This window comes from Rutidosis leptorrhynchoides, chromosome 6 (genome assembly GCF_046630445.1).
Source record: "Rutidosis leptorrhynchoides isolate AG116_Rl617_1_P2 chromosome 6, CSIRO_AGI_Rlap_v1, whole genome shotgun sequence".
Taxonomy (NCBI): Eukaryota; Viridiplantae; Streptophyta; class Magnoliopsida; order Asterales; family Asteraceae; genus Rutidosis; species Rutidosis leptorrhynchoides.
In genome coordinates this window covers 158,834,685-158,848,388 of record NC_092338.1, presented here as the reverse complement: position 1 = coordinate 158,848,388, position 13,704 = coordinate 158,834,685, and the positions used below count along the sequence as shown (strand labels likewise).

Genomic DNA, 13,704 nt, shown 5'->3' with positions numbered 1-13,704 from the left:
TGGAGGTTTAAAACCGAAATCAAAGTTATCTCGAGTATTTATGGGAAGTCGGGGGGGGGGGGGGGTATTGGTCGAGGGTGCTTTTCATTCCGACACTTATAATTCGGTTTGAAATGACATTATTAAATGTTGTTGTAATTTAATTGAAATTGGTCATCCATTTCAAAGTTTTTTTGTCAAAGAATTAGGTGACGGCGGTTCTACTTCTTTTTGGAACGATTTGTGGATTGGAAATGAGACTCTTAAATGCAAATTCAAAAGGCTCTCAATGCTAGACGTCGGCATCAATGCTTCGGTCAAAGATCGGGTGAGTTGGGACGGGTCAAAGGGTGCGGGTAATTGGGCGTGAACTAGAAATCCATCGGGTCGGGCTAGAGGTGATCTCCAAAGCTTGTGCGATTTGATCTCGGGTGTAGTTTTGAAACCGGAAAAGGAAGACACTTGGCGATGGACTCCCGGCTCCAATGGGATCTTCACAACAAAAGTGCTTTCGGATTTGGTTGACTCAAATATTCTAAGTTCAAATGGTTCAAATGGTTCAAATAGTGAGACTTTACGCAACAATCTTATTCCAAAAAAGGTGGAGGTGTTTGTTTGGAGGGCTAGAAAATTATATCTTCCGGTCTTGGTTGAGCTCGATAAAAGAGGGATTGATCTTCATACGGTTCGGTGTCCGTTATGTGATGACGATATCGAGACGGTCAATCACTCCCTAATTTTGTGTAAACATGCGGTTGAAGTTTGGGTCAAAGTTTTTGAGTGGTGGGGTGGCGGTGGCGTTGCTTTTGTAAATGTCGACGACCTTCTTCAAGATTCGGGTCATTCTACTTCGTCGGTTGGAAAAGATATTTGGCAAGCGGTCATTTGGACATGTTCATATCTAATTTGGAAAAACCGAAACCAAAAGGTTTTCTCAAATAAGTGTTGGAATGTCCCGTGTGCTCTCAACGAGATCCAAGTCAAAAGTTTTAATGGGTCTCAAAAATATGCAAGAAAAAAAACATCGACTGGCATAATTGGATTCACAATCCGCGTTGCTTTCTTTAGTGCGTTTTAGTGTGTTTCTTGTTGGCTTGCTTCCTTAGCAATTTGACAAGGCCTGTGTGCTTTTGTATATTGTTTTTTGTTGAGTTGTAAGGCCAATGGCCTCCTGTTTTCTTTGTAATTTCCCTTTTGGGGGTTTCTTTTTAATGAAAAGTTGCCTTTCCAAAAAAAATCTCAATCTCGAAAGAAGACATATGAGCCGGTGCGTTGCCACGAAGAATTTCATTGAGGCTTAAGATAGACAATCTTAATTTAACTAAAAAAAATCAAATCAAGATTTTTCTTTTACTCTGTTAAAATTTATAAATAGTTCAAGCTTATTTTTGATTCTCATTTAAAATTATTCTTATTCTTTGATTCTAGTGTTTGCAGAGTAATGCTTGTTATTCTGGAAGGATTGGCATTGCTGGATTTCATAAAGTGAAGGACTAAAGTTGTTAAGTTATTGAAGTTTAATGCTGAAATCAAGTTGGAGGACATTTCTGCACTTCTTAGAAGATTAAAGGACTACTTGGAGACCAAGTTATTTTGATGCTTATATCTGGTTTTAGGGTTTCAGTTGGATCCATCGTTTTTCAGTCATTCATTCACAAATTTGTGGTTTTCTCTCTAAACACACAATATCTGAAACCCTAATCATCTTCATCTTCATCAGATTGATAGAGTGCTTCTGTTATTCATTTAATCAATCACTTATAGTGATTGTAATTTTGGTATTTGCTGTTCAAGAGATTTTTAATCTACTTGATTTTATTTTCATCAAAGTTAAGATTGTAATTTTGAAGATTGAAGTATTTTGTAATCGAATCTGATATATTTTAGCATGGTATCAGAGCGTACGGTTCGTTGATTTGTGTTTTGATTTCATCATTCGATTGAAGAAATTTAGGGTTTGTTCGTTCGGTTGTTGGAACAAGGTTTCTTTGAAGTTCTTTCTTTCTGGGTTCGATTGTGGATCTGTGTTCTTCACTTTCTCTTCTTATCAAAATTGTTTGAAGAAACCCTAAAATTAGGGTTAGGGTTTGTGAAATTTGGGCATCTTTTCTGAAATTGTCTTCCGCTACTTCTGTTCACTCGTTTCTTCTATTTTGTGGTGATCTACAAAGGGGAGTCTCGAATTTATTCGTGTTTTCTTTATTGTGTGTTTACTTGTTCTGTTTATCTCTTTTTATTATATCTTGATAATCTGTTATTACTTATCTGTTACATCTGTTCTTTATTAGTTTCTCTCTTAATTGCTGATATGGCTGAACAAGGTGCTATTACTTTGATTAATAAACTTGATTTTAGTGATCCTTTGTATCTTCATGCAAGTGATACAACTACTGGTACACCTTTTATTTCTATTAAACTCAAAGAAACAGAAAATTATAATATCTGGAGTAGATCTATGTTAATAGCTTTGGGTACTAAAAATAAACTTGATTTTATTAATGGAACTTTTTAAAGGCATGCTACTGATGCTACTCTTCAAAATCAATGGGATAGGTGTAATAGTGTTGTTCTTTCATGGATACTTGGATCAATTTCTGATGAGCTTTATGAAATGTCCCGTTCATATTGATTATAAACGTTCCATATTAATTGATTTCGTTGCGAGGTTTTGACCTCTATATGAGACGTTTTTCAAAGACTGCATTCATTTTTAAAACAACCATAACCTTTATTTTATCAATAAAGGTTTTAAAAGCATTACGTAGATTATCAAATAATGATAATCTAAAATATACTATTTACACACGACCATTGCATAATGGTTTACAATAGAAATATATTACATCGACATATGTTTCTTGAATGCAGTTTTTACATAATATCATACAAACATGGACTCCAAATCTTGTCCTTATTTTAGTATGCAACAGCGGAAGCTCTTAATATTCACCTGAGAATAAACATGCTTTAAACGTCAACAAAAATGTTGGTGAGTTATAGGTTTAACCTATATATATCAAATCGTAACAATAGACCACAAGATTTCATATTTCAATACACATCCCATACATAGAGATAAAAATCATTCATATGGTGAACACCTGGTAACCGACATTAACAAGATGCATATATAAGAATATCCCCATCATTCCGGGACACCCTTCGGATATGATATAAATTTCGAAGTACTAAAGCATCCGGTACTTTGGATGGGGCTTGTTGGGCCCAATAGATCTATCTTTAGGATTCGCGTCAATTAGGGTGTCTGTTCCCTAATTCTTAGATTACCAGACTTAATAAAAAGGGGCATATTCGATTTCGATAATTCAACCATAGAATGTAGTTTCACGTACTTGTGTCTATTTTGTAAATCATTTATAAAACCTGCATGTATTCTCATCCCAAAAATATTAGATTTTAAAAGTGGGACTATAACTCACTTTCACAGATTTTTACTTCTTCGGGAAGTAAGACTTGGCCACTGGTTGATTCACGAACCTATAACAATATATACATATATATCAAAGTATGTTCAAAATATATTTACAACACTTTTAATATATTTTGATGTTTTAAGTTTATTAAGTCAGCTGTCCTCGTTAGTAACCTACAACTAGTTGTCCACAGTTAGATGTACAGAAATAAATCGATAAATATTATATTGAATCAATCCACGACCCAGTGTATACATATCTCAGTATTGATCACAACTCAAACTATATATATTTTGGAATCAACCTCAACCCTGTATAGCTAACTCCAACATTCACATATAGAGTGTCTATGGTTGTTCCGAAATATATATAGATGTGTCGACATGATAGGTCGAAACATTGTATACGTGTCTATGGTATCTCAAGATTACATAATATACAATACAAGTTGATTAAGTTATGGTTGGAATAGATTTGTTACCAATTTTCACGTAGCTAAAATGAGAAAAATTATCCAATCTTGTTTTACCCATAACTTCTTCATTTTAAATCCGTTTTGAGTGAATCAAATTGCTATGGTTTCATATTGAACTCTATTTTATGAATCTAAACAGAAAAATTATAGGTTTATAGTCGGAAAAAATAAGTTACAAGTCGTTTTTGTAAAGGTAGTCATTTCAGTCGAAAGAACGACGTCTAGATGACCATTTTAGAAAACATACTTCCACTTTGAGTTTAACCATAATTTTTGGATATAGTTTCATGTTCATAATAAAAATTATTTTCCCAGAATAACAACTTTTAAATCAAAGTTTATCATAGTTTTTAATTAACTAACCCAAAACAGCCCCCGGTTGTAACTACGACGGCGTAAATCCGGTTTTATGGTGTTTATCGTGTTTCCGGGTTTTAAATCATTAAGTTAGCATATCATATAGATATAGATCATGTGTATAATTTATTTTAAAAGTGTAGTTAGAAGGATTAACTTTATTTGCGAACAAGTTTAGAATTAACTAAACTATGTTCTAGTGATTACTAGTTTACCACTTCGAATATGATAGCTTTTTATGTATGAATCGAATGATGTTATGAACATCATTACTACCTTAAGTTCCTTGTATAAACCTACTGGAAAAGAGAAAAATGGATCTAGCTTCAACGGATCCTTGGATGGCTCGAAGTTCTTGAAGCAGAATCATGACACGAAAACAAGTTCAAGTAAGATCATCACTTGAAATAAGATTGTTATAGTTATAGAAATTGAACCAAAGTTTGAATATGATTATTACCTTGTATTAGAATGATAGCCTACTGTAAGAAACAAAGATTTCTTGAGGTTAGATGATCACCTTACAAGATTGGAAGTGAGCTAGCAAACTTGAAAGTATTCTTGATTTTATGTAAGTAGAACTTGTAGAATTTATGAAGAACACTTAGAACTTGAAGATAGAACTTGAGAGAGATCAATTAGATGAAGAAAATTGAAGAATGAAAGTGTTTGTAGGTGTTTTTGGTCGTTGGTGTATGGATTAGATATAAAGGATATGTAATTTTGTTTTCATGTAAATAAGTCATGAATGATTACTCATATTTTTGTAATTTTATGAGATATTTCATGCTAGTTGCCAAATGATGGTTCCCACATGTGTTAGGTGACTCACATGGGCTGCTAAGAGCTGATCATTGGAGTGTATATACCAATAGTACATACATCTAAAAGCTGTGTATTGTACGAGTACGAATACTGGTGCATACGAGTAGAATTGTTGATGAAACTGAACGAGGATGTAATTGTAAGCATTTTTGTTAAGTAGAAGTATTTTGATAAGTGTCTTGAAGTCTTTCAAAAGTGTATGAATACATATTAAAACACTACATGTATATACATTTTAACTGAGTCGTTAAGTCATCGTTAGTCGTTACATGTAAATGTTGTTTTGAAACCTTTAGGTTAACGATCTTGTTAAATATTATTAACCCAATGTTTATAATATCAAATGAGATTTTAAATTATTATATTTCATGATATTATGATGTACGAATATCTCTTAATATGATATATATGCATTAAATGTCGTTACAACGATAATCGTTACATATATGTCTCGTTTCAAAATCATTAAGTTAGTAGTCTTGTTTTTACATATGTAGTTCATTATTAATATACTTAATGATATGTTTACTTATCATAATATCATGTTAACTATATATATAACCATATATATGTCATCATATAGTTTTTATAAGTTTTAACATTCGTGAATCACCGGTCAACTTGGGTGGTCAATTGTCTATATGAAACCTATTTCAATTAATCAAGTCTTAACAAGTTTGATTGCTTAACATGTTGGAAACACTTAATCATGTAAATAACAATTTCATTTAATATATATATATATAAACATGGAAAAGTTCGGGTCACTACAGTACCTACCAGTTAAATAAATTTCGTCCCGAAATTTTAAGCAGTTGCAGGTGTTGACGTATCTTCTGGAAATAAATGCGGGTATTTCTTCTTCATCTGATCTTCTCGTTCCCAGGTGAACTTGGGTCCTCTACGAGCATTCCATTTAACCTTAACAATTGGTATCTTGTTTTGCTTAAGTCTCTTAACCTCACGATCCATTATTTCAACGGGTTCTTCAATGAATTGAAGTTTTTCATTGATTTGGATTTCGTCCAACGGAATAGTGAGATCTTCTTTAGCAAAACATTTCTTCAAATTCGAGACGTGGAAAGTGTTATGTACAGCCGCGAGTTGTTGAGGTAACTCAAGTCGGTAAGCTACTGGTCCGACACGATCAATAATCTTGAATGGTCCAATATACCTTGGATTTAATTTCCCTCGTTTACCAAATCGAACAACACCTTTCCAAGGTGCAACCTTAAGCATGACCATCTCTCCAATTTCAAACTCTATATCTTTTCTTTTACTGTCTGCGTAGCTCTTTTGTCGACTCTGGGCGGTTTTCAATCTTTGTTGAATTTGGATAATTTTCTCGGTAGTTTCTTGTATTATCTCCGGACCCATAATCTGTCTATCCCCCACTTCACTCCAACAAATTGGAGACCTGCACTTTCTACCATAAAGTGCTTCAAACGGCGCCATCTCAATGCTTGAATGGTAGCTGTTGTTGTAGGAAAATTCTGCTAACGGTAGATGTCGATCCAAACTATTTCCGAAATCAATAACACAAGCTCGTAGCATGTCTTCAAGCGTTTGCATCGTCCTTTCGCTCTGCCCATCAGTTTGTGGATGATAGGCAGTACTCATGTCTAGACAAGTTCCCAATGCTTGCTGTAATATCTGCCAGAATCTTGAAATAAATCTGCCATCCCTATCAGAGATAATAGAGATTGGTATTCCATGTCTGGAGACGACTTCCTTCAAATACAGTCGTGCTAACTTCTCCATCTTGTCATCTTCTCTTATTGGCAGGAAGTGTGCTTACTTGGTGAGACGATCAACTATTACCTAAATAGTATCATAACCACTTGCAGTCCTTGCCAATTTAGTAATGAAATCTATGGTAATGTTTTCCCATTTCCATTCCGGGATTTCAGGTTGTTGTAGTAGACCTGATGGTTTCTGATGTTCAGCTTTGACCTTAGAACACGTCAAACATTCTCCTACATATTTAGCAATATCGGCTTTCATACCTGGCCACCAAAAATGTTTCTTAAGATCCTTGTACATCTTCCCCGTTCCATGATGTATTGAGTATCTGGTTTTATGAGCTTCTCTAAGTACCATTTCTCTCATATCTCCAAATTTTGGTACCCAAATTCTTTCAGCCCTATACCGGGTTCCGTCTTCCCGAATATTTAGATGCTTCTCCGATCCTTTGGGTATTTCATCCTTTAAATTTCCCTCTTTTAAAACTCCTTGTTGCGCCTCCTTTATTTGAGTAGTAAGGTTAGTGTGAATCATTATATTCATAGATTTTACTCGAATGGGTTCTCTGTCCTTTCTGCTCAAGGCGTCGGCTACCACATTTGCCTTCCCCGGGTGGTAACGAATCTCAAAGTCGTAATCATTCAACAATTCAATCCACCTACGCTGCCTCATATTCAGTTGTTTCTGATTAAATATGTGTTGAAGACTTTTGTGGTCGGTATATATAATACTTTTGACCCCATATAAGTAGTGCCTCCAAGTCTTTAATGCAAAAACAATCGCGCCTAATTCCAAATCATGCGTTGTATAATTTTGCTCATGAATCTTCAATTGTCTAGATGCATAAGCAATCACCTTCGTCCGTTGCATTAATACACAACCGAGACCTTGCTTTGATGTGTCACAATAAATCACAAAATCATCATTCCCTTCAGGCAATGACAATATAGGTGACGTAGTTAGCTTTTTCTTCAATAATTGAAACGCCTTCTCTTGTTCATCCTTCCATTCAAATTTCTTCCCTTTATGCGTTAATGCAGTTAAGGGTTTTGCTATTTTGGAGAAATCTTGGATGAATCTTCTGTAGTAATCAGCCAATCCTAAAAATTGACGTCTATGCTTCGGAGTTTTTGGGGTTTCCCACTTTTCAACGATTTTGATCTTTGCCGGGTCCACCTAGATACCTTCTTTGTTCACTATGTGACCGAGGAATTGAACTTCTTCCAACCAAAATGCACACTTTGAAAACTTAGCGTACAGTTTTTCTTTCCTCAATACTTCTAGCACTTTTCTCAAATGTTCTTCATACTTTTGATTATTCTTTGAGTAAATAAGTATGTCATCGATGAAAACAATGACAAACTTGTCAAGATATGGCCCACACACTCGGTTCATAAGGTCCATGAACACAGCTGGTGCGTTAGTCAATCCAAACGGCATAACCATAAACTCGTAATGACCATAACGCGTCCTAAAAGCAGTTTTTGGAATATCATCCTCCTTTACTCGCATTTGATGATATCCAGAACGTAAATCGATCTTCGAATAAACCGACAAGCCTTGTAGTTGATCAAATAAGTCGTCAATTCTCGGCAGTGGATAACGGTTTTTGATGGTAAGTTTGTTCAACTCTCTGTAGTCAATACACAACCTAAGTGTACCATCCTTCTTCTTGACAAACAAAACAGGAGCTCCCCATGGTGATGTGCTTGGTCGAATGAAACCACGTTCTAATAGTTCTTGCAGTTGGCTTTGAAGTTCGTTCATCTCGCTGGGTGCGAGTCTATAAGGAGCACGAGCTATTGGTGCAGCTCCTGGTACAAGATCTATTTGAAATTCAACAGATCGATGTGTAGGTAGTCCACGTAATTCTTTCGGAAATACATCGGGAAATTCTTTTGCGACGGGAACATCATTGATGCTCTTTTCTTCAGTTTGTACTTTCTCGACGTGTGCTAGAACAGCATAGCAACCTTTTCTTATTAGTTTTTGTGCCTTCAAATTATTAATAAGATGTAGCTTCATGTTGCCCTTTTCTCCGTACACCATTTAGGGTTCTCCTTCTTCTCGTACAATGCGAATTGCATTTTTATAACATACGATCGCTGCTTTCACCTTCTTCAGCCAGTCCATGCCAACTATTACATCAAAACTCCCTAACTCTACTGGTATCAAATCAATCTTAAATATTTCGCTACCCAGTTTTATTTTTCGATTCCGGCATATATTATCTGCTGAAATTAATTTACCGTTTGCTAATTCGAGTAAAAATTTACTATCTAACGGCGTCAATGGACAACTTAATTTAGCACAAAAATCTATACTCATATAGCTTCTATCCGCACCCGAATCAAATAAAACGTAAGCAGATTTATTGTCAATAAGAAATGTACCCGTAAGAAGCTCCGGGTCTTCCTGTGCCTCTGCCGCATTAATATTGAAAACTCTTCCGCGGCCTTGTCCATTCGTGTTCTCCTGGTTCGGGAAATTTCTAATAATGTGGCCCGGTTTTCCACATTTATAACAAACTACATTGGCATAACTTGCTCCGACACTACTTGCTCCACCATTACTCGTTCCGACACCATTTGTTCCTTTCGTTCTGTTAACCCCTGGTCCGTAGACCTCACACTTCGCCGCGCTATGACCATTTCTTTTACACTTGTTGCAAAATTTGGTGCAGAACCCCGAGTGATACTTTTCACACCTTTGGCATAGCTGCTTCTGATTATTGTTGTTGCTGCGGTTGTTATTGTTGTTGGGATGAATGTTGTAGTTACTGTTGTTGTTGTTGTTGTTGTTGTTGTTGTTGTTGTTGTTGGGCCATTTGTTGTAGTTGCGATTGATGTTGCGATTGTTGGGATAATTGTTGCGATTATTATTGTAATTGCTGTTGTTGTTGTATTGGTGATTCTTATCACCGTTTTCCTCCCACTTTCTTTTGACTTGCTTCACATTGGCCTCTTCAGCCGTCTGTTCTTTAATTCTTTCCTCAATCTGGTTTACTAGTTTGTAAGCCATTCTACATGCCTGTTGTATGGAGGCGGGCTCGTGTGAACTTATATCTTCTTGGATTCTTTCCGGTAATCCTTTCACAAACGCGTCGATCTTCTCTTCCTCATCTTCGAACGCTCCCGGACACAATAGGCACAATTCTGTGAATCGTCTTTCGTACGTGGTAATATCAAATCCTTGGGTTCGTAACCCTCTAAGTTCTGTCTTGAGCTTATTGACCTCGGTTCTGGGACGGTACTTCTCGTTCATCACGTGCTTGAATGCTGACCACGGTAGTGCGTACGCATCATCTTGTCCCACTTGCTCTAGATAGGTATTCCACCATGTTAACGCAGAACCTGTGAAGGTATGCGTAGCATACTTCACTTTGTCCTCTTCAGTACACTTACTTATGGCAAACACCGATTCGACCTTCTCGGTCCACCGTTTCAATCCGATCGGTCCTTCGGTTCCATCAAATTCCAAAGGTTTGCAGGCAGTGAATTCTTTGTAGGTGCATCCTACACGATTTCCTGTACTGCTAGATCCAAGGTTATTGTTGGTATGTAGCGCAGCCTGTACTGCGGCTATGTTTGAAGCTAGAAAATTACGGAATTCCTCTTCATTCATATTCACGATGTGTCGAGTAGTCGGTGCCATTTCCTTCAAAATAGTCAAATGGAACAACTTAATCATACAGAATATTAAGAGTAGTTAATAGTATTTCGTAGCATAATATGAACTCATTTATAAAAGCTTTTTCTTCATTTTAGCATTTTATAAGTTTAAATTCGGGTAGTACCTACCCGTTAAGTTCATACTTAGTAGCTAATATACAATTCAACTACTACAATTCTATATGAAAAACTGATTATAATAATATTTCGCGTTCAAACTTTTATACAATATTTTACAAACTTACAATACCGCTTATTTTACATATAGCATGAAATATAGCACACAATAAATTTGATACAAGATGGTTGTGAAGATAATTCTAGCTAGTACACAAGTCGTTCAGCAAGGCAATAAAGACACGTAATTCATACGTCCAGAAACAAGTCATGCATTCTGGTATTACTAGGACTACTTCCCATCCTTGGTCTTGTGGAACATAACCGTTATGGCCGTTGATAAGACAGCGTGTTGTAACGTCGTCAAAGGAACGAGGGTTACGTAATGACCAACAGTCTTGTAATAACCTAAAAACCTCATTTCTTACCCCAATTACCGACTCCGTCACTTGTGGGAACGTTTTGTTTAATAGTTGTAGCCCGATGTTCTTTTTCTCACTTTGGTGAGAAGCGAACATTACTAACCCGTAAGCATAGCATGCTTCTTTATGTTGCATGTTAGCCGCTTTTTCTAAATCATGAAGTCCTATATTCGGATACATTGAGTCAAAATAATTTCTTAACCCGTTGCGTAAAATAGCATTTGGGTTCCCCGCAATATATGCGTCAAAGTAAACACATCGTAACTTATGGGTTTCCCAATGTGATATCCCCCATCTTTCAAACGAAAGTCTCTTATAAACCAAGACATTCTTGGAACGTTCTTCGAATGTCTTACAAACTGATTTCGTCGTAAATAGTTGTGCCGAAGAATTATGACCGACTCTAGACAAGATTTCATCAATCATGTCTCCGGGTAGGTCTCTTAAAATATTGGGTTGTCTATCCATTTTGTGTTTTTATACTGTAAAATAGACAAGAGTTAGATTCATAAAAAAAAATACTTATTAATACAAGCAATTTTTACATATATCATAAAGCATAAGCACACTATATTACATATATTACACCACACGAATACAACTATCTTATTCCGACTCGCTCGTTTCTTCTTCTTCAGTTTTGGTTCGTTTTGCCAAGTTTCTAGGGATATATGATGTTCCCCTAATACGAGCTGTCGTTTTCCACAACGGTTTAGAAAAACCTGGTGGTTTAGAGGTTCCCGGGTCATTCTTACAACTTAAAGGCTTCGGGGGTTGACGATACATATAAAGTTCATCGGGGTTGGAATTAGATTTCTCTATTTTTATGCCCTTTCCCTTATTATTTTCTTTTGCCTTTTTAAATTCAGTTGGGGTAATTTCTATAACATCATCGGAATTCTCGTCGGAATCCGATTCATCGAAGAATTGGTAATCCTCCCAATATTTTGCTTCCTTGGCGGAAACACCATTGACCATAATTAACCTTGGTCGGTTGGTTGAAGATTTTCTTTTACTTAACAGTTTTATTATTTTCCCCACCGGTTCTATTTCCTCCTCCGGTTCCTCCTCTTCCGGTTCTGATTCTTCTTCCGGTTCTGATTCTTTTTCCGGTTCTTCTTAGGGAACTTGTGAATGAGTCCAATATATATTCGACTGTTCGTTATTATTAGGTGAGTCAATGGGATTTGTGCTAGAGGTAGACATCTATCACACAATATCAAACATGTTAAGAGATTAATATACCACATAATATATACATGTTAATAATATATAGTTTCCAACAAAAATGTTAAGCAATCATTTTTAAAGAAAACACGGTCGAAGTCCAGCTTCACTAATGCATCCTAGCAAACTCGATAAGACACACTAATGCAAATTTTCTGGTTCTCTAAGACCAACGCTCAGATACCAACTGAAATGTCCCGTTCATATTGATTATAAACGTTCCATATTAATTGATTTCGTTGCGAGGTTTTGACCTCTATATGAGACGTTTTTCAAAGACTGCATTCATTTTTAAAACAACCATAACCTTTATTTTATCAATAAAGGTTTTAAAAGCATTACGTAGATTATTAAATAATGATAATGTAAAATATACTGTTTACACACGACCATTACATAATGGTTTACAATAGAAATATATTACATCGACATATGTTTCTTGAATGCAGTTTTTACATAATATCATACAAACATGGACTCCAAATCTTGTCCTTATTTTAGTATGCAACAGCGGAAGCTCTTAATATTCACCTGAGAATAAACATGCTTTAAACGTCAACAAAAATGTTGGTGAGTTATAGGTTTAACCTATATATATCAAATCGTAACAATAGACCACAAGATTTCATATTTCAATACACATCCCATACATAGAGATAAAAATCATTCATATGGTGAACACCTGGTAACCGACATTAACAAGATGCATATATAAGAATATCCCCATCATTCCGGGACACCCTTCGGATATGATATAAATTTCGAAGTACTAAAGCATCCGGTACTTTGGATGGGGCTTGTTGGGCCCAATAGATCTATCTTTAGGATTCGCGTCAATTAGGGTGTCTGTTCCCTAATTCTTAGATTACCAGACTTAATAAAAAGGGGCATATTCGATTTCGATAATTCAACCATAGAATGTAGTTTCACGTATTTGTGTCTATTTTGTAAATCATTTATAAAACCTGCATGTATTCTCATCCCAAAAATATTAGATTTTAAAAGTGGGACTATAACTCACTTTCACAGATTTTTACTTCGTCGAGAAGTAAGACTTGGCCACTGGTTGATTCACGAACCTATAACAATATATACATATATATCAAAGTATGTTCAAAATATATTTACAACACTTTTAATATATTTTGATGTTTTAAGTTTATTAAGTCAGCTGTCCTCGTTAGTAACCTACAACTAGTTGTCCACAGTTAGATGTACAGAAATAAATCGATAAATATTATCTTGAATCAATCCACGACCCAGTGTATACGTATCTCAGTATTTATCACAACTCAAACTATATATATTTTGGAATCAACCTCAACCCTGTATAGCTAACTCCAACATTCACATATAGAGTGTCTATGGTTGTTCCGAAATATATATAGATGTGTCGACATGATAGGTCGAAACATTGTATACGTGTCTATGGTATCTCAAGATTATATAATATA

At 35.6% G+C, this 13,704-nt stretch overlaps 1 protein-coding gene across 1 annotated transcript; it reads left to right on the top strand.

The window, feature by feature from the left end:
• Window positions 1-246: 246 nt before the first annotated feature.
• Window positions 247-1,057, top strand: LOC139854206 (uncharacterized). The gene is made up of 2 exons (XM_071843523.1): window positions 247-307; window positions 417-1,057. Exons 1-2 carry the CDS (start codon window positions 247-249, stop codon window positions 1,055-1,057), a joined length of 702 nt encoding a protein of 233 aa, XP_071699624.1.
• Window positions 1,058-13,704: the final 12,647 nt, after the last annotated feature.